General features: G+C 35.1%; 1 protein-coding gene and 1 long non-coding RNA gene across 2 annotated transcripts in view; one reads left to right on the top strand and one right to left on the bottom strand.

Annotated features, from left to right (window-relative positions):
• Nucleotides 1-498: 498 nt before the first annotated feature.
• Nucleotides 499-27,174, bottom strand: part of PPP1R3A (protein phosphatase 1 regulatory subunit 3A) — a 39,969-nt gene continuing 13,293 nt past the window's right edge. Inside the window, exons 2-4 of the mRNA XM_032871082.1 lie at nucleotides 5,257-5,315; nucleotides 5,020-5,144; nucleotides 499-3,101 (exon numbers count right to left, since the gene is read on the bottom strand). Of these exons, the coding sequence (XP_032726973.1) occupies nucleotides 720-3,101; nucleotides 5,020-5,144; nucleotides 5,257-5,315 (2,566 nt within the window). The 3' untranslated portion in view covers nucleotides 499-719. The remainder of the gene's footprint in view (nucleotides 3,102-5,019; nucleotides 5,145-5,256; nucleotides 5,316-27,174) is intronic.
• Nucleotides 15,748-27,174, top strand: part of LOC116875539 — a 51,321-nt gene continuing 39,894 nt past the window's right edge. Inside the window, exons 1-2 of the long non-coding RNA XR_004384216.1 lie at nucleotides 15,748-15,780; nucleotides 17,039-17,154. This is a non-coding gene — a long non-coding RNA (uncharacterized LOC116875539). The remainder of the gene's footprint in view (nucleotides 15,781-17,038; nucleotides 17,155-27,174) is intronic.

Here is a 27,174-nt window from a genome sequence, read left to right as displayed (position 1 = left end):
GCCACCCACAAAATTTTGTAAACTGAGAGATCATCTCCCAATTGTTTTAGTTTTTGTCAGATTTGGCTTATGAGTGCTCTAACTTTGTAGGTATATAGGAGGTAAAATATCTGTGTATAAAGTATTATTCAAGCAAAAAAGGTCTTTAAGTTTATGCATTTCAATATACATGGATGTTCTTAAAAATATGAAATCAAAGTTTAAAGATTTGATCTATCAAAATGTGCTGATAAATGATAAGGGATAAATGCAAATTTCATGCTCAATACCAAAAGACCAAAAAAAAAAAAAGAGGTCCTCTACCATTGTTCATGTTTTATCTATTTTTTTAAAAACCGTAGAAGGAAAAATACCCTAGGGGGGAAAAATTGAAGCTTTACTGCAAAAGAAATGAATGCAAGAAATGGCACTTTAAGTAGTGAAGAGACATGAAGCATTGCAACTTCATAGCCTGCTAAGGAGCAACAGCTGTACCTAATTTCAACTTGACGTGCTTCAGATCTCATATTCATATAGGTATTTAATGATCCAAACATAATGGTCCTATATAGAATAATTACTTATATGAAGGAGCAAACTTCATACGCATTCCTTTTTAAATGATCCTTCAAGAGAAAAACTGCACTGGCTCTTTGAACAATGAATAGTCTCTTTCACCAATCCAAATGTTTGGGGCTAAAAAGCTTATCTTTTACAAGAAAATAATAATAGTGGTGAAGTTACTTCTTTTTGACAGACTCTTTTTGTTTCCCCCCTTCCCAGGATAGCCAGTACAATGAAAAAAGGTAGAATGCCAGGCCAATTATTAAGTCATACTGGTAGATGGTTACAAGAAATATCAGAAACAAAAGGACATAAGGGACTTTAGAGTTGGTGTATTTCGAAAGCAGAGATTCGCTGCTTTCAGATTGACCTTCCTGGGCAGGGAGACTAGTGGAAGTAGAGCTCTCAGATTGCTTGTCACCTGAAGAGCACAGTGATTGTCCAGAGGCTAATCCTTCATTTTCATGCCTTGCCTGTTCCACGTTCTCAACAGCTTCGCTGATGAAAATCGTTGACCGTAGAGATTTTTCTACACCGTGTTCTCCTTGTTGAAAAATCTGGCTTTTAAATCTTTCTCTGCTACTACCTGAGGTCTCTCTTCCTGAACTTTTAGAAACTTCTTCAGGTGTAGAACCAAGATGAGGGTGCTTCTCAACACCCTGGATTTCCCTTGTTGGATTACAATTATATTCTGATTTAGTAGAAATAGATTGGAGAGTCGTGGTAGTAATTATATTTTCTACAGTAATTGCCTGTTCATGAGATGGCACTGAGGTTTTAGCATGGTGATTGGAAACGTGAGAGCCATTCTGAGAAGCTCTGTTAGTGTCTGAGTTTAAAGCCGAATGAATAAGAGCATCTCTATCTGTTTTCTTTAATTCTTGGACCTGTTTATGATCTTTATTTTTTGGAAATGTTTTTTTGTCTTTTGGTAACATTCCCAAATGTAAATCCAGTTCTGATGCTGCTTTTTGATTGCCTGTCACGACTTGTAAGGATTCTTCTACAGATGTGAAATTTCCAATGCCACATTTCTTCCTGTCATGTGTCTTCCCAGGATTATACATAGATATGGTTTCTTCTTTCTCCATTTCATCTACATGTACATTACAAATACCTAAATGTGATTCCTTTTCAAAATCATTGTCATAAATTACACCTCCTGTATCTCGTTGACAAAGGGTATAATGTGAATCATCATTTCCCCCTTCATGTGGATCAAACGCTGTTTCCTTTACCTGGATTGGCCTGTCACTTCGTGCTGTCTCTTGAGGTATCTTAGCAATTATTGCTTTTTCTCTAGCAGACATGCTTTCTAGAGCACTTTCTGATGTTGTCTTAATTATATAAGCTGTACCTGCTTCTGCTTTCTCAGTAACACCATGATCAGCTAGAGAAGACAGTTCACAGCTCACTGTTTCTTGGCAGGTAAACAATTCTTCTGTAGGAGTAGCTTTCAAACTCCTTGTATTATCTCTTTTTTCCCACATGTCTTCACAATCTGCTTGTTCTTTGATCTGTTCTGTCCTATTTGTCTTACTTTCTCTTGCTTCTCTCTGACTTTCTAGAACATTCCAACTTTGTTTCTGTTGTGCATTCTTATTCTGATCTTCACGATTAATCCAATTTGATTTTTCTTCTTCAACTTGGAAAAGGCAATCATTCCTCAAAACATTTCCACTTCTTGGTGAACAAACTTGGCCACGCATCCCTCCTAATGTAGTGCCTTCGCTAGTCAAGAGATCATGTTCTGGAGTTGTTAACACAGCTTTTTCCCAACTTAGACTTATTTTTGGTGAATGAAACATATCTGCTCTGATTGCCTGGTTGAGAACTGTGGTGTCTTTACTCAGCTGAATGGTTAGGTCTCTGTTGCTAGCTGCCGCCCCTTCCGTACTGACTTCAGAGTGGCCCATCTTCCTTTCTTGTTCATGTAAGATTGAATGAAAATTTTTGCTTTGATTTACATTAACACCTAACTGTATTCTTTGCTCCTCCTCCTCAGTCTTACCATTGTCATAACCTTTCTTAGAAGACCCTTTTTCCATTGATTCTTCTGAGTGGAAATCTCTTCTTAAACATTCCCAATCTTTTATTTCAATTTTCTCAGCTCTTCCTTCATGTTTTTTATTAAAGTTGTCTGCATCTAGTTGATCTGAGGAGGGACAAGATATTTGCACTCTGACTCTCCTTTTGGCTGGATTAGCATTATCATCCAGTACTTCTTTGCTGCCAATATGTAATTGCACTAATGCATTACTGCTAGTATCTCCCAATGGTGGCTTGATTTCTCCTATATCTGTAGTAATTTCCTCTGAAGGTTGATGTCTGCACTTATTTTCTGAGGAATATTTTTCACTACAGTAAAAATCTCCCTTTAAGGGGCTTTCTGCTGATGAACTTGGAGACAAAGACCTTTTAAACAAGTCAGGGTGTACTTCACCATGGCTTTGCTTCTTCTCTAACCCCTCAGCTTTATTTGGAAAATTGACCGGATCTATTGTAAATGTATTCTTTTCATCTCTGGAAGCAGTACTTCTTATTAAGCATTGATTTATCTTAAGGGATAAAAAACAAAACAAAACAGTTAATGATCAAATGATTTTAAATATACAAAATGAATTAGATAGATCACGTTAGTGGGGCTAGCAATTAACTGGTAGATTTCCTTGATTCATTTCATTTGTGGATTTTGTATAAATTCTGAAAGCTGGATGTTTTGGGGGGATCCTTTTAGGCTATGACTTGTGAATGAGATTAATAAGAAAAGGGACCAAAATTAATCACTCTCCTTCCAGCTTCCAAATATCACATTGTAATATTCAACTATTCTTGCTTGTCATTGCACTTTCTCCTCACTTAGGATATACACATTGATAGCTCCATGCTAATCAATTAGAGAGCAGCTTCCTGGGTGCCCCTTGCTGCATTTACACTTGCTGTAGGTGCCCCTATTACAGTTTCTCTTATTAATATGTTTTCTGCAAAGCCTCTGCAAACTATTAATAGCAAAACGTCACTCAAAGAAAAGTGAGGGAGTTAATGTCTCTGCAAATTCTGTTTTAATGACCCTCTGCCAACTGGTACTCAAATGTATTTGAGCTCTTCAGTGATGCCAACTGTCAGGATTTAACAGTGAGATGCCTGTGTTTTTTTTTCCTCCTCATAACTGACATTTGCATGATCTCAATAATTATATGCAAATCTTACGTTTTCCCCTTCTTCTCACATAAGGCTCATGTTACTTGTCAACTGCACAGCTGTCTTGTAAGCCAATGCCTGTGGGTTCCACAGATTTGGTTGTATTTCCATCTATTATAGAGCTTCATTGTTTTATGCATTAACGTCAGCATGGAGCAAATTAGCATCTAAATTACAGCTCCCTGTTCATTTATTGGATGTACAATCTCAGTAACTTCTAAACAAACTTTTATATTTGAGCCTGCTCATTGTAATGAGGTGTATTGGTGAAGCATGTGATTTTTCAGGGTCCTTTCATTATATTCTGTGGTTTGAAAAAAAAAATGGCAATGTTAACTTTCAGCTGGTGAGAATTCTCACAATGGGTGACAACTTTGTAGTTTCTTAAAGTTGGAGCAAAGTAAATTGCATACTTTAGTGATGCAGCTTCCATATCACTATAGAAAAGGTGGAAAATGTGGGGAAAGAGATGAGCTCTATTTCTTTTCTGTTTCAGCACTGACACTTGAAGAGGCAAATGTCATTTTAATCTTGGATGATTATGAATCCATGTATCCTAATGATATGAGCTCCAACCAAATACAGTAAAGGATAAATTGCATTATGTGACTCATTTACTCCCATTTCTTCCTTTGTGATAAAAATGCTATCTAAACCATCCCCCCAAAATTCCAAATAGATTGAATGTTCAGCAAGTGTGAAATTTATGATAACAAATTTAATACTAAATTGTACAGTACTGAATTTGTTTCCCGTTTAAAAAATATAGCACAGACTATTTTCTCCTTATTTGGTAATTTAATATTTCCTAATGATATAGAACTGTGAGATTCTCACAAAGATGGAAGTAAGTTTTTAAAAAAATGCTGTTAAATGCAGGATTCAGACTTGAAAAGCTGGACAGACTCTAACAATCATCTAGTCCAACCCTCTAATTTTACAGACGAGTTTATGCTAAGTGTACACTTGTCACAAAGATTAGAAATGCACATCAGCATAGTGCTACCTCTTCTATAATTCCTACAAACTATTACTCAGAGCCGCTGGTGAAGAGATAAGAAATGAATGTCATTAATTTACCACTGCAGAGACCAGAAGCAACATACTGAAATCAAAGTGCCTTGTTGATCAAGCTAGAGATGCAAGGACAAAATAGGCTGTGCTTTCACATTTGCAAATTGTATTAGTTGAAACTATTGAAAGGCAGGCATTGCAGCATCTTGGAAGCATAAATGGATTCATCCTCTGTAATACCGTGGCAACCAGAACACTTACCATCAACTCTAATTCTTTTTCATTATGTTCATCATGTTCCCTGTTTACATCTTTTACATTTTGATTACTGGTTTCCAAGTCTTCCTTGTCCTCATGAGAACAAACAATTGTTGGGATATAGGTATCTGCAAAGTTAATAAAATTTTGTCTCTGTAAGATCGTTATCATTGTAGGTTTTAACAAAAGATGCAGATTTTGTTTAAAAATTAAATTAAAAAATCAAATAAAAAATATTACCTGTAATCTTTGAGTTCTCAAAGTTACTCTCATTTGATGTTGCTAATGATTCTTCTTTACTGTCAAATTTAAAACAGAATGTTATAAATGTTTTCTGAGACTACCTCTTCTAAGTATTTTTGTACAGGGGAAAATTCAAACAAATAACAATTCAAATATTATATAACCTTTCATATTTTCTTGCATTACTTGGTATGCTTTTTAAATAAAATTAATCTCTTAGAATAATTCAGTAGTAATTCACTAGTAGTAGAAAAATTTTTAAAATAATTTCCACAATGCCATATTTATAAATAAGATTGTGTTGTCTATATTTAAAACTTACATAACCAAAGTAAAAATATATGTAAATGCTGATTATTCCATCATGCATGAATTTAATCTTTGCAAGTGAGAACATTTTTCTCTTGGTTTAAATGATAAAGTTTTATGAACTGACAGTCCATTTGTGGTCGTGGAAATGGCTTTTTAATGTTACAATTATTAATTTTTTTGTGTTGCATTTTATTCAAAATTCTTTCAGTTAGGTGGATATAACATTAACTCTCTCTCTCCAGGAAAGGAGAAAAAAACAAACTAAAAACTGAAAGGCAGCTAAATTTATACTCAGTTCAAAGACTTTATGTCTGTATTGCCACAGGCTAATTTTACAACCAAGACTTCAGATTGCATATATGAAAGCATGTATTTTCTTTCTTTAAAATGATTTGGGTTATACTTCCTTTATGATAATTTTCTGCATGGTGATTAAGGAAGACAAATACATTTTTCTTTCAAATGTACTCTATTTGTAGGTATATTTGTGGCATTGTTAGAATTTAGATTTGTCCATGACACTCAATAAACAGGCCAATCTATTGGAAATGATTGGACCAGTGTTCACATTTTCTTGTATTGTCTCGGCTGAATTTTCTTATGATGACTTTTCTCAATGACTTTTTCTCTTTAATAAAATGCATCTAGAAACTTGGCAATGGCTGATAAAGTTGTGTAATAGAGTCTACACTTCATTGCATGGATAATGTTGCTCCAAATCCCAGGAAAGCCAATCTTTTTTCAATCACGAGAAAACTGCAAATTCTTCCATCTGGACTAAACAAGAAGGTATTTTTTGTATATATTTATAAGTTTTGTGTATATATATGTATATATATATATATAGTATATATTTATAAGTTTATAAGTTTAATTTAACTTTACCAAAAATATTTGGTATTTTCCAGTGGGCCCATGAAGAAAATATTTCTACATAAATATAACATCACTGGAAAAATACAGTAGCTACATAATTGATACTGAATCTATAAATCTGTATTGTTTAATGAGGCCAATAATTATGCAAAGAATTATTTTTGTGCAATCTAACTGCAACCTGATGCATTTTTTTCCTTCTCCAAATACATGATATTTAGGGACTTAAAAATATATAAACCATCACACACCATTTAGTTGTTCTTGCTTCCTCTTTATCTCCATAACAGTGTTGAAAATCTCATTTGTAGAGGGAAAAAACAGCCATTTAAAGCCTTCTGTTTTTGACTAACCAAAATGCAATCAATCATTTTTCTAACTTAATTCTCTAAGATACTTCAATTTTTTAAAAATGATTGCATCAAAAGAAAATAAACCTGCTTTTAACTAATATGAGGGACAAAAAATTAGGTACTAAAATGTATATTATTATATTGGTGTCTTATAAAACATGTAAATACATAAAATGGGAGTGAAATCTTAGATTCAGGGATAAATACAAGAAAGAAAAGCTGAAATACATGAAATTTAAATATTATACCAAATATCTATGAATAAAACTAATAGAAGATGTGTAAGACTCCTACAAGGAAAAGAATAAAGTTGTATCAAGAAATAAAAAACCTAGAAAAACTGAAATACATACCATGTTCATAGATAGGAAGAAGATATATTAAAGTATTAATTCTCTCCCAAATTGATCCAAGATTCAATCCAATTCTAATAAAAATTCCACAACAGTTTTTGGGGCACCTGGGTGGTTCAGTCTGCTAAGCATCTGCCTTTGGCTCAAGTCATGATTTTGGGGTCCTAGGAAGGAACCCCACATCAGGCTCCCTACTCAATGGGGAGACTGCTTCTCCCTCTCCCTCTGCCTCTCCCCATGCTTGGGCTCTCTTGTTTGCTCTCTCTCAAATAAATAAATAAAATCTTTTAAAACTCCACAACAGTTTTTTTGTTTTTTTGTTTTTTTTACAAAATTTGAAAACACTATCTTAAAGAGAAGACTAAAGGACTGAAGATAGATGAAATATTTCTGAGAAGTTGCTGTGAGGAGAAACCTGTTCTACCTAATTTCAAGAAATCTTATGAAGTTTTAGTTACTTAAGACTGCTATGCTGATACACATATCTAGAACTTGGGTATATGGCAAACATGGTATATAACATAGCAGGTAATAAGAGATTGTTCAATAAATGGAGATAGGGAAAATAGCTGCTTCTATGAGAAAAGATGAAATCAGCACAACATATATTCAGAAATCAACTCCAGATGGAATAAGACCTGAAATGTCAAAAACCTTGAAATTCTTTTTTTTTTTTTTTTTAATATTTATTTATGGGGCACCTGGGTGGCTCAGTGGGTTAAAACCTCTGTCTTCAGCTCAGGTCATGATCCCAGGTTTCTGGGATTGAGCCCCACATTGGGTTCTCTGCTCAGTGGGGAGCCTGCTTCCTCCTCTCTCACTCCGCCTGCCTCTCTGCCTACTTGTGATCTGTCTGTCAAATAAATAAAATCTTTTTTTAAAAAGATTTATTTATTTTTTCAGATATATACATGCATTTTAATTTTAATGTTTGTGGCCAATACTGTGCAAGACCAATGTTTATAGCCTTACATTAACTTCTCTAGCAGGACCCATATGTAACAGAAGTGTTCATATTGCTTTTATTTCTGCTTGTTAGACTAATAGTATCCTAAAATAATTTAGCCACCTGGAACCATACTTATGCAAAATATAAAAAGAATCTAGATGATTTAATTATATTCTGTATTTCTATAATTCTATATTAAAAAATCATAAGAGAAGTCACAATGTAATTTTTCCAAAACACAGCTTTTATGATAGCACACCCTAAATTAGATATACCTCTCTCTGTAAACATTGTGCATGTTCATGAAAATCTGGTTTCCTACATAGGTATAATGAACAAATATCAGCAAAGTTGTTCAAGAAATTTACCCTTGAAACTTAAATTAACTATTACCATCTTTGAAATTGAAAAATAACACAGAAATGTTCCACTATGGAATGTTGAAATATAAACAATTTGAATTTTAAAGTCATTTATTCTTTTGAAAATATATTCCTGTTTTAAACAACCAAAAAAAAACAACCAAATTTGTCCCTATGAATAGGTTAAGCAATACACTAAATAATACTTATTTAGAAGCAACAAAAACGTTGGCAGTAATGCAACTAATGTCTAATGAACCCAGAAGTTCAGATAAAATTGGAAGTCTGTGTATCCTCTATAACAAAACATTTCCTTCACTCAGAAAAAAAAAAAATCTAGCATCTTGATTTAAGTATATAAAGCCAAAATATTCTCTTTGCCAGTGCTTTGTTGAAATGTGAAATTTATACAACCAGTTTGATTAAATTGACCAGTGAGGTTTATTTTTACTCCTGTATATTTCTGGTATCTATTTAACAGGTTTTACTTTGATGGAATGCCATTTTGAGTCATGGGATTGTCATTAAGTTACAATTGTCACTGACCTAATTATCAGAAGTATGGTTAGTATCAGTTATTTATTTAGAGAGCACAAGCAGGGGGAGGGGCAGAGGAAAAGGGAGAGAAATCCTCAAGGAGACTCCGCACTGAGCATGGAGCCTAGTGGGGGGCTCATTCTCACTATGGTAAGATCATGACCTGAGCCAAAACCAAGAGTCTGTCGCTCAACTGGCTGTGCCACCCAGGCACCCCAAAGCCTTGAAATTCTTAATAGAAAATATATGTGGGGGCGCCTGGGTGGTTCAGTGGGTTAAAGCCTCTGGTCATGATTAGCTCAGGTCATGATCTCAAGGTCCTGGGATTGAGCCCCGCATTGGGCTCTCTGCTCAGCAGAACCTGCTTCCTCTTCTCTCTCTTCCTGCCTCTCTGCCTACTTGTGATCTCTGTCTGTCAAATACATAAATAAAATCTTAAAAAAAAAAAAAAAGAAAATACATTTGAATATCTTACACACTCAGAGTTGGAAATGTTTTCTTAAATAAGAAGGGAAAAATGTGACTATAAAAAAAAAAGATTGCCAGTTTAACTATGTTGAAATTTAAAACTTGTTCATTAAAAGGAAGATTTATAAGAGAAAAATAAAAATTACAAACGAGGATAAAATGCATGTGTTACATAAAATCAACACAAAAAAGCATCAAGAATATATTAAAAACTCCTAGAATTCAATAAGAAAGCCCAAACATTTTCATAGAATCAGGGGAGAGGGACAGACCTTTCACTGAAGAGAAACTACATATAGCCAGTAAGCACAGAAAGGGATAGGCAGTATTGTTAGAGAACAGAGAAATGTAAATCAAGACCACAAGGAGATACTATTTTAATATCCATTTAATTGATAAAAATTGCTATCAAGTATACAAACTTGAAACAATCCAAATGCCCACCAACAGGAGAGAGACACAAAACTATGGCATAACATAAAAAAGAATATTATATAGCACTCAAAATCAATAAACCACAGAGACATACAACAATATGGATAATACATACATACATACAACAATATGGATAAATCTTAGTAATATAACATTAAATGAATAGTCCCAAAACATTACATCAGAAGATGTTCTTTTTTAGCTAAAAACTACTAAAGTAATTTGAATATATATATATTCAAATATATATATATATATATATCAAGGAAAACAGAATATACTAAAAAGATATATAAAGAAGGAAGCTTGATTTTCAAGATTATGGTTATATCAGGTGGGACAAGTTGGGGTAAGGGATGAGGAAAGGAAGTGATTAGAGGTTGGTTGTTTTGAGGGTAGTTTTTCAGGTGCTTATTACATTATTTAAAATAATCTAGTTAAATTCTAATTTAGGATGATTTATTAGGACAAATGAGTTGCTCTCTGGCTTAGATTAGAGGATGACTTTAGATAAAATCCCACTGTGAAATTCAAAGTGTCAGTCATATGACCAATTATATCTAAAGAGTATAATTAAAACAACTTTAGAATTGAGGAAAAAGACAAAGCACTTGTTGATGATAGGGCCAGAACTATATGCAGTTGTCATAGAAAGGAAAAGCACTATTGAATATTTCTAGTCTCCCTTTTAAGGGAGACTGAGCCCTTTTAAACAAAGAAGTTTCATATTTATTTGTATTCCCAGTGGCTAACACAGCGCCTGACCCATACTAGGGGCATAACAAATGCTGTTGAGCAAATGCACAGCATCTTTTCTACTCTTACCTTCTCTTTACCTCTTTGTCTTATAATGCTGAAAGTTTCCCCTCGTCCAAAGCTCAGGACAATGTTTTTAATTATGACTTCAAATAATTAAACAACATTCTAAAATCTTAAACACTTAGAAATTAAAATGTCAAAAAGATACGTATTTTTGTGGAGAAAGTTTATTTCCAGCGCATCTTAAATCATATAATATAGTCTTTTGTATTATTTAATCATAAGGGTCATTCATTCTTCTAGAAGATATTTTGATCACCCACTCTCATAACTTAATAACAAACACTGGGAAATCAAAGATGAATAAACTATAATGTCTTAATCCCCTTCATTAAACTCCTTAATCCCCTTCACCTATTTAACCCATCTCTAAGCCCACCTCCTCTCTGGTAACCACCAGTTTGTTTTTGAGTAGATTTTTTCTTTTTTTTTTTTTTTCATTTTTTTTCAGTGTTCCAGAATTCATTGGTTATGCACCACACACAGTGCTCCATGCAATACATGCCCTTCATAATATCCACCGCCATGCTCACTCACCCCTCCACCCCCTTCCCTCTAAAAGCCTCTGTTTGTTTCTTAGAGTCCACAGTCTTTCATGGTTTGTCTCCCCCTCCAATTTAAAAGGGCTTAGCATGCTAAGCAGAGTGGGGCCGAATTCTTTATACACTTTTTAACCACTGCAGGGGGTGGTGGGAAAAGGGAGTTCAGTGGGAGAGAGACATGGTCAGATGTCCATTTCAGAACCAATCTCTGGAGGTTCATTTAGGGATTTCTCTAGGAGAACCTGGACAGAAGACTACAGTATTTCAGGCACAAAAATGATGAGGTTTTAAGATGAATGGCAATGAGGAAAGAGGAGAGGAATCAAATTTGAGTTATGACTTGTGATATGGCAACAATATGATTTGTTGATAAATTCCCTGTAGATAGATTTTTTTAAATGACTTTCTCTGCCTGACCTTGGTTGCATTAATGAGATTTAGAAAACTACTATTTTCACTCCTAAGACCTAAGCAAGGAAGAGTTAAATCTGACAGTTAATTGGGGCCCCTGTACTATAAGTCAGGAAGGTGTTGAGTTAAACTGCAGTGTGGTTTCTGATCTCTTATGGGCTGGGTGATCTACATCTCAGGTACCCATGAGAAGCACCTTCTTGCTTAATCTCACATGCTTGGAAAGGGAACCCACAAGTTATGCTTAGGTTCCTGGTTTTTATTCTAGTCCTTCACTGGGGAAAAATAAAATGTCTTCCCATCCACACTGTTCACCTCAGTCCATAATATTCAAAGTGGTTATTAGCCAGCCTGTAAGTACTAGCCTACTAGTTTTGCTAGATTTGAGCATTCTATCTAGATGAATTTCTAAGGAAATGAAGATCAAGCTCATAAAATAACTTTAAGCATCTCTACTGTTCAGGACCCCTGCTACCTTGTCCCTCCCTTCTCCAGTGAACACTATATAGTTCTTGATACAACAAGAGTTCCCCAAATCGCCTTTCATATCAGAAGCACCAGATCTGATCTCTGTAAGTTTTAAATTAATAGACCTGCACATGGAGGTAAGGAAGGAATGGAGAATGATAGAGCTGAGAAACTCCCAAGATGATTTTGATGTGAGGCCAAATTTGTAAACCCCGATAAAGATGTGATGTACTTCAGTGGACTGAATCTATTGGGTCAAGCTATGCACACTGCCCCTTCCCTCGATGATAGGCAGTAGGAAGAATCATTTCTCTGCTTTAGTTGGCCCTCCTGGTCCCAAATCTGGTTACCCTATTCCATGTTAGTTTGCTATGACTTTGTAACATGCTTTTCTGCTATTTAGAAAACACTTAAGAGTGGAGAGAAATTAAGGCTTATGCAGAGGCTTCTAGTTTGAGAATTTAAAAGGATGGAACTAGCATCACTTGAGATAGAGAATTCAGGAGGAGAAACAAGGGTAAAGGAAAGCAATGAGTTTCATTGAGAAAATGTGTTAGGCTTAGAAAGCCTTTGAGCTTTTGACCAAATGGGAAGTGAAAATTAGGGTTTATTGAATCAAAAAGCCCAGATTTTAATGTTTTTTCTCTCATAATATCATTGCACAAAGGCTTGCATCTTCTTTACAATTTAAATTTTCCCCCACTTCAAAGAAATGGGACATGACATTGAAATTTTATGTGATGGCCTCAAGTAGATAAAAAATATGTTCTGAGTATATAAAAAAAACTAATGGTTTCCAATCAATAATGATCTATAAGAAATATAATAGTAACTTAAAATACATCGCAATCAATATTAATTAATTCAGTTAGTCATCATTTAACAAATATTCAAATGCTCACAAATTTCCAAATTTTGTACTCGATCATCGCAATGAATAAGACAGAGTTCCTGCTGTCAAAGAGCTCACAAACCACAAGGGAAGGCAGACAACTAAATAAAGGAATAACCCAGCAGTGTAATAATTGTGTGCTCAGTGGGCGGTAGTATGGGGTATGAAAAGTGCCCAGGAGGGTTTGCCCTTTAATTTGAAAACTAAAGAAGAAATAACACTTGTTAGGGAAGAGGGGAGCAGCAATTCTAAGCTTAAGGCATGTACAAATGACTTATCAGTAAAAAAGTTATTCTAAATTTGTCAAGAAATTTAAGATACAATTCAAGAAGAATGAAAGATTGAAACCCAAGGTATTGATTGGTAGTCAGCCAACTGAAGAGGCACAAACTTTAACGTGGTTCACTGACCTTCTATGTGAAAATAACCTGGTACACATTACAAATGCTGCTTTGGAGGCCCAAAACCAGATCTGAATCAGCATGTCTGGAGTGGGGAATAGGAATCTGCATTTTTTAGTAGAAGCTCAAAGATGTTCACGTGTTTGAAGACATCTGATCTAAGTGTTCGTTCCTATCAGGGCTATAGGAAAACACTCTAAGAATCCAGGAAAGTGATACAGGAAGTGCCTCCTTATGTCTCTGAATTTTCAGCAATTCACGTCCAATTATGTAAGGAGGGATGCAGTTCTATGCACAAAGGAAAATAATTGTGTATGTATCACATATACCCATAAATAAATACATTGAAACATAGACCAATTTATGTGCCTTGGAGAATAAAATGATGAAACATTGATAAGGTAGGAATTAAAATGTATTTGCAACCTAGTAAGTTAACAGAAAAACAATAATTTGTGTTTCTGAGTCAGCAGTTAATCACTCAAAACTTGAGTCAGTTCTATAGACTTCAGAAAGTTTACATTACTTTTTATGCCAAACTCTTCCAATTTATAGGATCTCAGATCTATAAGAGTCCTCATACTTGGACAGTCCCAACCCATCATATTACAGAGAGAGAAACTGAAGCCTAGTTAAACAATGTGGCAGAAGTCACACACACGCTAACTAGTTTAGTAGCTAAACTAGAACTATATGCAAGTTTCTTGGTTACCATGTCAATGTTCTTTCATAAAGGGTCAGTCCAGAGTGAAAAAGAGCAGGAAGACGGGGATGTAAATCTCATTCTTTCCTGTTACTTACCACTTACTAAGCCATTTTCTAGCCATGTGACCTCAGACGTGATAACCTCTCTATGCTTCAAGTTGCTCCAAAATATTGCCTCCTCCTTATACAGGGCAATAATTTAGCACAGTTCTCAATACATGGAAGAGTTTAATAAATTTATCATTATTATGACTATTGTTGTTATTGTTATTAGTGATGTGTGATAAACACACTCTACACTACCATGGTACCCAAGTACCATTCTATTCCTTTCACTTGGAGTTATCCATAGTTTTTGATGTTTACCTTATATGCTCTCCTATCTTTAATTTACAAGCTACTTTCAAGGGTAAAATTTACAACCCATGATAGCATACTTGCTTAGTTCTTTTTACAGTGCCCTTCTCAGAAGACCATCATCCAAAGAAAAATACTAGATCTTTGGTAAAAGTAACTTAATTGAAAAATGTCCTCTCCAAATACAGTGTGTACGGTAATGTTAATCCACATTTTATTTATTGAGTGTCAAGATTTAGGCACCATGTTAATACTACTGTACTACTCCAGTTTCCGGGTATGTGGCACTTCTGCTTTTGGAGTTGATTTCCACACTGTTGAAATGTAGTTGTTTTTGTATAAGTAATGATATGGTTTTCCCAAGGTCTTACAGTGCCTTTGTGCTAAAAAGCTCATATGTCTCTTAAGTGAGTAAAACCTCTCAGAGACCTGTTCCACATAATCTGAGTCTGTTGTGATGGAATTACCCAGCCAGTCCGGGTAAATATCAAGATTGGGTTGTAGGGGCACCTGGGTGGCTCAGTGGGTAAGCCGCTGCCTTGGGCTCAGGTCATGATCTCAGGGTCCTGGGATCGAGTCCCGCATTGGGCTCTCTGCTCAGCAGGGAGCCTGCTTCCCTCTCTCTCTCTCTCTCTCTGCCTGCCTCTCTGTCTACTTGTGATCTCTCTCTGTCAAATCAATAAATAAAATCTTTAAAAAAAAAAAATTGGGTTGTAGGCGGCAAAAGTGTAACTCTGTTCCACAAGGAATAAAAAAGTTGGCATAAAAAAAGGATCATTTCCAAAGTGAGTCATGACTTGTATTTGTGTCTCCTTAACACTGCTGCAAGGTGCTCGGCATTGCTCAAAGAGAACCAAACTTGGAATTCTTGGGTACCACCTTTCACTCTGAAACAGCTAAAAAGTAAATAAAAGTTGAACTTCTCAAGCATTTCAGCCTGTCCTCTTTGGTCTCATTTTATTTCCTCTATCCTCCTCCTTCCTTAAAGAAAGAAAGGAAAAAAATGGAGAGCTTTTAAATTAGAAAAAATAGTACCTCTTTGCGATTTTTTTTTAAAGACACTTAAAAAGAATACATTAGCCTTGGCATTGGCACTGACAAATGGCTACTTCTAGAAAGACTGAAAAGGCTTTCCTAGAATAATAATTACATCTTGTATACTATTTATTTTCATAATTTTATGGTGTTATTTTCCTGAAAATTCACCTTCTGTTATTCTTTTTTTTAAGCCACTTCTGAATTAGAGGATGGAGGAAAACAAAAGCTTATACTCAACAAGAGGTAATGTTGATAATACATTAACTACTGGAGCTTAATATCTGTTCCTTTGGTGTTACAACACCAGTAGTCTTCTCTTGATAAGGAGTAAAATCAAAAACAGAAGCAAAATATTTGATCAAAAGACAGAGAATTAAAGAGATAAATTTCTAATTGTGAGCGGAAGTATCTAAGGAAAAAAATTTAAAGGCATGATGCAGAAGGAATTTAGATTGAAAAGACAAATTACATTCAGTTCCTTGATGATAAGGAAAGGACAATAAAATAAAGATAGCTCTGCATTATTAACAGGGATTGAAAGAAGCAAGAAATAATCTCAGAGAAAAAACAGCAACATTTTTAAACGGCTTTATATTCCCTTCAACGCTGAATCTGGAGACTAATAACTAATATGGTAAGGAACATGGTTTTTCAGGCATCACATTCCGTTATCTTCAAAGTGAAGGTTCTGGATAGATTAAGGATATCGAATACAATACCCTCATCCTGGCCTCTCTCTCTAGCACCCATGGCAAGCACTGATAACAGATCAAGGAATTTTCTTGCTGAGACAAGATTCAATTCTATGAACCTTCTCCACACAGCCAGGCAGCCACTACCCATCAACCCTTTTATTGCACAAATTGGAATGAACTTGCCCTTCTTAGTTTTGCTATGAAATAACATGCCTTCCAGTTTTAGAGTTCTATATTTATATAAATAATAGGAGTATCTATGAATATAATTTGAAATGTTTAATTTGGAATTTTCTTAAACCATTTTTAAAAAAAATAAAATGCTAGAAAAATCAGTACAAATAGCTACTAAATTAAAATTTCAATACAGTCAAGAATAAACTCTTGGTTAAATCTTATGATCAGCATTATCACTTCAAACTGATAGAAGTCCTAGCTGCACAGTTTGTGCAGCTGATCCTGTATCATTTGTAGTAAAGATTACAGAATCATTTGCTTCTAATTCATCTTACTTATGTTCAGCTAAAACTTTTCAAGTAACAGAACATTACGCAAATCACAACTGGTTGGATAAACAAATGTATTGGATAATACCTATCATATAAGTTCATTTATTACTTATAAAATGTAATCATAAACCATGGCAAACCACAAGCCCCTTGAGTAAACTCTAGTGAACAGCTCAAGCATTCATGGAACTAAGCATATGCCACATTAGGGACCAGATGGTTTTATTGAGTCATTTTCCTGTTTTCCATAAAGCTGAATTACTACATTTCTAAAAATCTTTTCTATTTCTCAATTAGAGCATTGCCCATTGCCTTGGTGCTTGATCTTGAAAACATATTGAAAACAATGGTACTATGCCTTCTCAATAAAGGAAATTTCAATAACTAAAAACATACCTTTGTTGAATCCTTTGGTAAGTTTCTTTTCCAAAGTTTCTTCATTTCGTGACTTGGTTGCCTACTAAGGATTGCCCATTCAAATCTGCCTTGCCATGTCAGAGTGCTGGATGCTATTTTTTCTTGCTCACCTCACCGTATAGGAATCAGGACAAAAAAAAAGACTATTTAGATTTAGTTCTGTGATTGGATCTGGGCAGCATGTGCCATTTTGTGGCAATGTGTATTTCCTAAAGAGGTACTACATTGTGAGCGTCCAGTGAAGAATTAAGTATCCTCCTGGAGGTCCAAGTGTGAACCAAAAATTGTAGGTTGCTTTGGGAGGGGATATAATTATAAGCAGAATCCATTAATTTTAAGTGAAGAAGACTTCTAGGTAAACCTGGCTCAAGGGATACTCTACCACAATCTGTCAGTTATATTCCATTGAGAGAGAAATGTGAATGTTTTTAAACAGTGAGTACTGGAAAAACTCAAGAATACATAACAGAGGGATATCAGAAAAAGTTCTTAAACTTATTGGCCCCAAAGCCTTATTTCACTTGAGTTCTTAAAGGAAGTAATTGTCACCCATAGAGTAGGTGGGTGACAAGAAACTAGTGATTGTTCAGCTGAGAGCCCTGCTACTTCAGAAGTCTGACATCCTTATTCTCCAGAGTTCCCTTGCAAAGTAGCTGCTAAGAGTTTTATACCATCTCCATCTTCCAAAAATTACCAGAGTATTGTCATGTGTATTTTTTCCCCAAGAATACTAAGTTGCAGGCATTCTTTTTTTCATAATGATGTTGATTTATCTGTGGTTGTGTAAAAAAGTCACTATCAGAGAGTTACTACTACTGAGCCAGCTAATTGCAATTACAGAAACTCTGATTAAACACATTTTCCTTGTGGAATCTACATGTAAGTATTGCTAAGCTATTTGGTTTGTTAAATACTGAGCTTTGACATACAACCTCCTTAGCATTTGTGTTACATAATTGTTTTGAAACTGTTTTAAGAAAAAATAATTTAAAATGTAAATTGATATATCCAGTGTATTTTGGGGAGGCTTAGGAGGCAGAGTCAACACAAAGGAGCAAGAGACTTCCAGACTTTGAAATCAAATCATTCAAGAAGTGACCCTCTCAGAAAAAATGTTTGCCAAATGGAGGGTGACTGGTATGAGATCAGAGTACCAGATTGTAGCTGCTTATCTGAGCATCTTTGCCCTCAATTGTTCCTCAAAATAGCAATGTTTACAACTGGCTGTTCATTTGTTATTTTTTTTTTAATGGGGAACAAAGTGCTAGGAAACTTCTCCAACTTTTCCCCCAGCTTCTACCCATTCCTGTCTCTTGACAAAGAATTTCAAGCATGTGTCGATACTCCTTCCTTCATCTAGAAAATAAATCAGGTGAGATGGTGTGTAATTCAGTAGAAATACTGGAAGAACAATTCTTCAGTATTTTTTAATAGGAGATCATAGATTTTATGTTTGCAAAAAAAAGCACCAGATATTTTAAATATAATAATTGGGACCAGCGAAAGTCAAGGAGTACCAAAGCAAGCCAGAAAAGTTAAAATAATGCCTTCCTGTAACTACCTTGAATTGTTAAATTTAAAAGTTATAAAGTCATTTTTTAGGTCATTTCTTTATTGCTTTGAAATTAATATATGTCTGCTATTTCCTCTTTATTTTTAATTTTTTATGTATTAGCTGCTGTGTTAGTTCTAATGAGTGTTTTTGATATGAAATCTATCCTAATTCATTTCCATGTTTAAGTAATTCAGTTTCACAAACATATTTCCAAACTAGCTATTCTACTTATGCTAATGACAGCACAAATTGATATATCAGGGAAAAGAGAAATATAGTAAATTGGGTTGGATGGTTTATGTTAAAATCCAAATAAGAATCCTATTATCCAACTGGATTTGTATTTAACTGCATTTGAGAAGTTTTCTAGGCAGAGGAGTAAGACTTAAAGCATTATTTCTGAATTTAATGCTTTTGTGAACTTACGTCACACATTAAAATCATCTTAATGCACCTTTTTGTCAATTCTTCACAATAGTGTTACAAAAGGAAGGGAGGAGAGGATACATTTAAAAAGCAAATGAAAAAGAACTCAATGGGAGCCTATTAGGCTACCTGTTGATGAGCATGTAAGAGAGTCATTAATATGCGGCTCATTGACATGATAGGCCATAATGACTCCTCCAGGGACGGTTCAGTCTATTGTGTCAGAGACTAGTTAGGGATTCATTAACGGGAAGACTCATGACTTCTTAATATGCAAATTATTAATGCAACGCACTGAGGCATCCCTCACAAATGTCCACATTTTGCATTACATGTCTTTTTTGCCACCCTTCACCCGCACCTTTTGTGAACTGTCTTCTTTTTCCCATCCTCTGTTGCAGATCTCTTCACAAAAGATTCCATACTCCTGCGGAATCTACCACTTTACATTCAAAGACCCTTCAGCCCACATTTCTGGGATTTAATGCAGGTTCACATATACAAACACCTTGAACATTTTGAATAAATCAGTAAAAATTCAGCATAAAATCTGACTTAATATATTTCTCCAATGTCAAATCAGTTTTTGGCTAAAGGCAGGGCAACATGAACAAAGTGGTTGTTTTTAAGAAATGAGACTCTGAAACATGAGTAGTATCATTTATACTGAAGGTGGGAGGGGAAAGAGAAAAAGAGAGTTGAGAAAAGCCCAACAGAGAAGGCATGAGGAAAAAAAAAAGTTTAATTAAACGAAGTAGGAAGAGTAACTATTCATACCAATGTAATACATTAAATGAAGAAATGAATTTAAGCCACTCAATGTCTGGCATACAGCAAGCAATCAGTAATTAGTAGCTGTTATTATTATATTGGCATTTTGAACTTTGCACAAAGATGAAGTTAATATACTCATTTCCTATTGAAAGAAATAAGAAAAATGTTATTGAGCGAAAGTTGTTCCATTTTTAACTTAGAATACTGTAAAGAGGGGATCAAACACATTCTTTATTTCTATAGCAGAATTAGCTACAGCATTCATGGAGAGGTACTCCGGTATCCTTTGAAGCTTATCCACATTTCATGTATAGAAACTACATTTTAAATATACCCTTTCATGTGGGACTTTATATACTACCTATATTCATTTTCTTGCTACTCTATTATTCTAACCTTGCCTAAAACACAATACCTTCATCGCTAAGTTTCAGGAGAAACAGTCTCTATTTCTAATTTCCATTAGCCCTCAACTCTGTAGTAGATCTACAAGTCTATTTATCATAAAATCCACATCTCCATGCAAAATCAGTAATGTTTTTGAAAGCTAACAACTTTAACAAATAATATATATGCCATAAAACTCATCCACTTTAAGTGTACAATACAATAATTTTTAGTATATTTAGTGTATTTTCAGAATCATGCAGCCATCACCAAAATGTAATCTTAAAACATTTCTAGTACCCCAAAAAGAAACCTCATGTCCCTTAGAATCACTCTTCATTTCTCACCCCCGGCCTTAGAGACACTAATCTTCCTGTCCCTATATATTTGCCTAATCTGGACATTTCGTACAAGTGGAATTATGCAATATGTGTCCTTTCATGTCTGGCTTCTTCCACAGAGCATAACGTTTTGAGGCTCGTCAATGTTGAGGCATGTATCAGTACTTTCTTTTTTATTGTTTAATAGTATTCCATTATATATATATAACACACTTTGCTTATTAATTCACCAGTTGGGCATTTGGATTATTCCACCTTTTCCTGTTTGTGGATAGTACTTCTGTAAACATTTACATTTGTGTGGACCTTGGGTAGAAACCTAGGTGTGAAATTGCTGGGCTATGGTAATTCCATATTTCACATAACGAGAAATTGTCATATTATTTTCCTATAAAGTGGCTGCATTATTTTATAATCCCACCATTATTGCATGAGGGTTTTAATTTCTTCAAGTTCTCACCAACGTTTGCTATTACCTCTTATTGAACATAATTATTCTAGTGGATGTGAAGTGATACCTCATTGTGGTTTTGATTTGCATATTCCTAATGATGTTGAGTATTGTTTTGTGTGCTTATAGGTCATTAAAATAGCTTTTTTAGAGAAACATCTATTCAGATGCCTATTAGCTTATTTTAAAATTGAGTTCTCTTTTTATTATTGAGTTGTAAGAATTCTTCTGGATATAAGTCGCTTAATGATATATGATTCGTAAATATTTTCTCCACTATGTGGATTGTCTCTCTTTTTTTTTTAACACTTTATTTATTTATTTGAGATAGAGAGAAGGAGGGAGAGAGAGAGAGGGCACAGCAGGGGGAGGAGCAGTGGGAGAGGGATAAGCAGAACCCCCCGCTGAGTGGGAGCCTGATTCAGAGCTGGATCACAGGACCCCAAGATCATGACCTGAGCTGAAGTCAGATGCTTAACCGACTGAGCCATCTAGGTGCCCCCTATATAGACTTTGTTTGATTAAATCTCTTTAAATAGGAGACAATATTTTTAACAAAAATAATCTTTATTAATATAATTATCACAAGCACCTAATTATACTTCACAATCTTCTAATGTTAATTTCAAATACTAAATGCTAGAAAATGTCCAATGCTTATTGGTCCTTCCCAGGTTCTAAAGTGAAGTAGATATAAGCAGATTCAGAAATGCTTCAAACGAACACGTAGATTCGAGGAAAGAAGTCCACCTGATTTAGGAAGCTCACAGTACAAACATTATCCTATTTTTCTCTGGAGCCTACCGCTGGACGAGATAGAGTAATTAGGGAGGAGATCATCTGTGCCGAGATTACTATACCAGTGGAAGGCCTTTAGATCCCTGATCAAATAGAGCGAAGTTTATTCCAGGAAATCCCAAGTAGATAAAGTGAGAAGGGCTCAATAAGATAAAACTTTGGTTGGAGATCAAAACAAGAGCAATAGGGTACTTGGGAAGGACTAGTTGAGACCCAGATATGAACCGAAAGGCAAGGAGACTTTTGGCTGAAGACAATGGGCCACAGACTGGGGCTGCAGAAGGAATCCGGTACAAAAGCCAAATTCTGCTGAGACCCAGCTACATTGCCAAAGATGAGGATCTCCATCACACCCTTAGCAAGGCAACAACAGACTTTGCAGTCAACACTCTGAAGAATACTTCTATCAAGTGGGCTTAAAGGACTCAGTCCTTCTATTGCACATCATGCTAATTCAGAATAATGTTAGACAAAACTCAGTGTGTATTCATTCAACAAATATTTAATATTTTCTAGGCATGGACTCCTGGGTGGCTCAGTGGGTTAAAGCCTCTGCCTTCGGCTCAGGTCATGATCCCAGCATTGATAAAGTTCCACATCGGACTCCTTGCTCAGCAGGGAGCCTGCTTCTCCCTCTGCCTCTGCCTGCCACTGTCTGCCTGTGCTCACTCTCTCTGACAAATAAATAAATAAAATCTTAAAAAAAATATTTGCTAGGCATTATACTAGAAGTTAAACCACGAGCACAAGCCAAGATTAAACAAACTCTGCCTTCATAAAGTTTACAGTCTAAAGAACTACAAATACAAACCAGCAGTTTAAAAATCACAATTGTACTATTCAGAGCTGGGGAAGCATGGGGTCCTACAGCAAAAAATATTAGGAGCACTACCCCAGACTCAAGGAAGAGAGGAAGCCCAGGAAGGCAGTAGCTGCTGTGCACACATGTGGGCTTGTAAAGACACATTAGACTGGAAGGAGGTCAGATCCTGCAATCTGACTGCAGATTGTATTTAAAAGCTTGATTTTCTGAATCATAAAATATACATTTTTTTCAAGAAGAAAAACTGTTTTAAAAGAAAACTCTTAAAAGTTGACTTCGTTCTAAATAGTAATTAACTTTACCCTTAATGTTCCTACTCTTGCTTAACCCTCTCACCATACCTACAAAAGCGTTATTTCATTTAGATTTACTAACTTTCTTTTTGTTTAAATAGTATTACTCTTTTGATATGTACTAAAACTAATGATTTCCAGTTTTTAAAAAAATTATAATTCAGAACACCTGTGTTTAGGTCTTATTGTTTACACCAGTTATTCTCAATCCTGGGGTATATCAGAATCACCTGGGGAGCTTTTTTAAAAACACCTATGCCTGAGCCCTGCCCCAGACCAATTTAGTTAGCCTTTGTAGTAGGGCCTGCATCTGGGTGCCTTATTTTTCCTTTTCCTGTGTGGAGTCAAGCTTGAGAAACATCGGTTTACACCACTATACTACCCTGGCTTTTACTCTGTGAAGGTATGGATAGTGGGAAATTAAGTCCTTCAGTAAAAATACTCTGCTATTAAATTTCCATGGGGTGGGGAGAGAAGAAGATATACATAATGAAATAGGCTAGCATTAATGTAAATTTTACACAAATTGTATTTCTACTGTTAAGTCTATAAAACAATTTTTATTCATCATGGGGATTACCCACCCATACTTCAGTGCATTTAAATTTACTTATTTTTCTTAACTGAAAAGAAACCTACATGCTATTTAGGGTAAGAGACATTCATCATTTCTACTTTAACAGCTATATCATTATAAAACTGATAGTGTTTGTAAAGATTTAGACCTGAACTAGTAAAACATTTTCCAGTTGTACTATGTGGCAAATTGTCCAATTACTGCAGATGCAAGCACCATAAAGTGTATTGCCAAGGACACTGGTCAGTTAGATCCTATAAAAGAACAATTAGAGTCTTGAGGTAAAAATAATAGAAATGAGATGACAGTCACTAAAAAAGGCAGAAATTGCAATATAATAGTTTAAATGTAAGTTTGTGGATAATGCTGATAGCTTAATGTGTTTGGAGTTTATCATGTGTTAAGAGAATGTTTCATACAAAAATACCACAACCTGGTCTTCATTTTTCCTGATTTGATATGTAAGTGAAGGCACTTGCTATCTTTGATGATCAGCATTTTACACCGGTTTGCTTCATTTATATGTATATAGAGTTGATTTTATGAAAAAAATTTCTTTTTACATGTCTCAATTTACATAAGCTTATTCCATATGTATAATACTAATAGCCTATAGTCAAGGTAATCAAAATAGTTGAAAATAAAAATAATGACAGGTACAACTATTTAGTGCTTTTTAACTCCAATAACTCAAATATTGAATTCCTTCTTTGATTAACTGTAGTACAACTCCATCTTCACTAAAACAAAATTGCAAGGCGGAGTGCCAGTGGAAAAAAATGGACCTAGAAAGATAGGAAATGAAACTCTGGGAAGCCAGAGAGCAGCCAGAAAAAGGAGAAAGGGATCCTTAACAGGTTGGGGTCAAAGAGAAATGGTTTTCCTGCCTTTCCTGCATGAGACAATATGGCTAGTTAGTGACTGGTATGCCCAAGAGTCTACAGGGGGTGTAAGGAGCATGGGAATCTAATGCAAACAGAGTGGAAAGGTCCATCACTTGAAACTGCTTCAAGTGTTGCCCTTGTGACTTTGTTCAGCATGGAGCCCTGTTCTCCCAGGTGTCTTCATGACTGACTCTCTTCATGTCTCTGATCAACTGTCAGTTTTTCAGTGATGTTCAATCTCTACTCATCCTTTTTATCTGGTATTGCATTTTATACTCTCAATTGCACTTGCCATTTTCTGACATAACTTATTTATTCTTTAAGTTAATTAGTTATTAGTTTTCCCTCCCATTAGAATATCAGCTAACCAAGGAAAGAGATTGTCATTTTTTCACTCGTGTATCCCCAGTGTTTAGAACAGTACCTGACACATAGTATATACTCAATAACTGTTCTCGAATGCATGAAGACACTTTTGTCATTTCTCCAGTCACGCGTGGTTTTTGGTTTTTGGTTTATTCTCTGTCAGTGCACAGCTAAAGGGCACAATAAGAGATTTGCCAATGGTATCTTGATGATTTTTTTTCTTTGAAGTTAACTAAGACCCATACTTTCTCAATCTTGAGGGCATTGGTATTATAGAAGGAAGCATACTAGTGTAATTTTCATGTACCCATCCATAAGGACAAACATTGAGATGCCTGGATTAATCTTTCTCACTAAGTTAAAACATAAACCTTAGATTTTAAAGGAAGAATTTGAATCAACTAATTACAAAAGAAAATTTTCCCTGAACATGACCAGAGCAGTAAAATGAATCACTCATGAAATAGGTATAAGAATACCTAAAAATGTGTGCCATCATACATACCTGCTTTTTATGTTAAAGGTGACCTATAGCAAAATTAAATAACTAATATTGATAATGAGGAAATAATAAAATCTGTAGGGGCACCTGTGTGCCTCAGTCGTTAAGCATCTGCCTTCAGTTCAGGTCATGATCCCAGGGTCCTGGGACTGAATCTCACATTGGGCTTCCTGCTCAATAGGAAGCCTACTTCTCCTTTTCCCATTCCCCCTGCTTGTGTTCCCTCTCTCACTCTCTCTCCCTCTGTCAAATAAATAAATAAAAATCTTTAAAAAAAAAAAAAAAGCTTTAATAAAAATAAATAAAAAAGAATAAGACCTGTATTTAACCATTCCAAATACAGAAAGAGATAGTAAAATAATGGTTAAAAACAGAGTGCCTGGGTGACTCAGTGGGTTAAAGCCTCTGCCTTTGGCTCAGGTCATGATCCCAGGGTCCTGGGATCGAGCCCCCCATTGGGCTCTCTGCTCAGCAGGGAGCCTGCGTCCCCCTCTCTCTCTGCCGGCGTCTCTGCCTACTTGTGATCTCTGTCTGTTAAATAAATAAAATCTTTTTTAAAAAGTGGTTAAAAACCTAGAAAAGGTTTCTAAACCATGAGACTCCGAAAACACAAGCAGAAGTACAATGGTGTTCATAAGTGCCGTAAGTAGTTTTTCAAGGCAATATAGAATCTTTCATAAAACATGATTAGTGGAAAGCATGTTAAGAGAGAAACATTTGGGAAATTATGCTCAACATTTACAATTACATCAATCCCATTTCTTATAGTTAGCAACCTAGTTCATACTTTTCATTAATTTGCTCTGAAAATTTTCTGAATTAATATAACTAAAATACTACTTTATCCTTGAACAGGGAGACTAAAGTTCAAATTTCAGCCTAGCAAGAGTGTACAGTTCTTTTCCATCTTTGTTTTTCAAGTTTGACTTTCACAATTCTGTCTGTTCTAGGCAATCTGATTGACTAATAAAATCCCCAAGTTGTCCTTTGTGTTGCCATTCCACACATATTTTTTACACCCTGTAAATACTCCCCTGCTCTTTCTCCACCTACCCAAGTTTTACCATTTCAAGGTTAAGTTCTGCTGTGATGCTCTTCCTAATGAGGGCAGCCTGCAGAACAGTCCTTTCTTGAATGCCTATTGCTCTGTATCTCCTACGATTTTCTCTGAGTATGTGTACTTCTGTTTGGCATACGTTACACTGATAGCTAACTTTTCATGTATATAAATATATTCCTTAACCAAATTCATGCTTGAAGATAGAAGCTACCTAGAAGTGTCCTACACAAAATAAGAACCCTATTATTTCTTTATGAATAAGTGTCTTATTGAGGCATTATGGTCAGAGCCATAGGAGATTAGAGAATTTAAATCACAAACCCAGTTTCTCCTCTTAATATTTTCTGGACTTGATCAAATAAATCCCCGTTGCCTAAATTTCTTCTTATGTCAGATGGGGCTGGTGTTGCTTACTACAATGTATAAAGGTGAGCTAATGAGAAATAACTTTTTATCATTTAAGAAATGATAATAGATTTAAACCACGTATTCCTTAAGCTTATATAATTAAAAGTTTCTAAATAAAAGAACAAGGTAACATTAAAGTAGTAAATATCATAGAATTATAGTTGTCAAAAAGGTTTAGTCCATACATGACATGAAAGTTCCTCATAGTTTGGCAGCCAAGTTCTAACTAATGTAACAGATCCTTAGATATAAAATTAGATGAATGAAAGGAATTTCATACCTTAAGTGGTCAAGGAATTCTCTAGGAATTGGAGAAACACACACACACATGACTGGCCTTTATAATCATGACAACATAATTTTAAAAAGGA

The sequence above is a fragment of the Lontra canadensis genome, unplaced genomic scaffold (assembly GCF_010015895.1).
Source record: "Lontra canadensis isolate GAN:19392208 unplaced genomic scaffold, GSC_riverotter_1.0 scaffold2, whole genome shotgun sequence".
Classification (NCBI taxonomy): domain Eukaryota; kingdom Metazoa; phylum Chordata; class Mammalia; order Carnivora; family Mustelidae; genus Lontra; species Lontra canadensis.
Note: the sequence above shows the minus strand (reverse complement) of the source record. Positions and strands in the feature narration are given on the sequence as shown.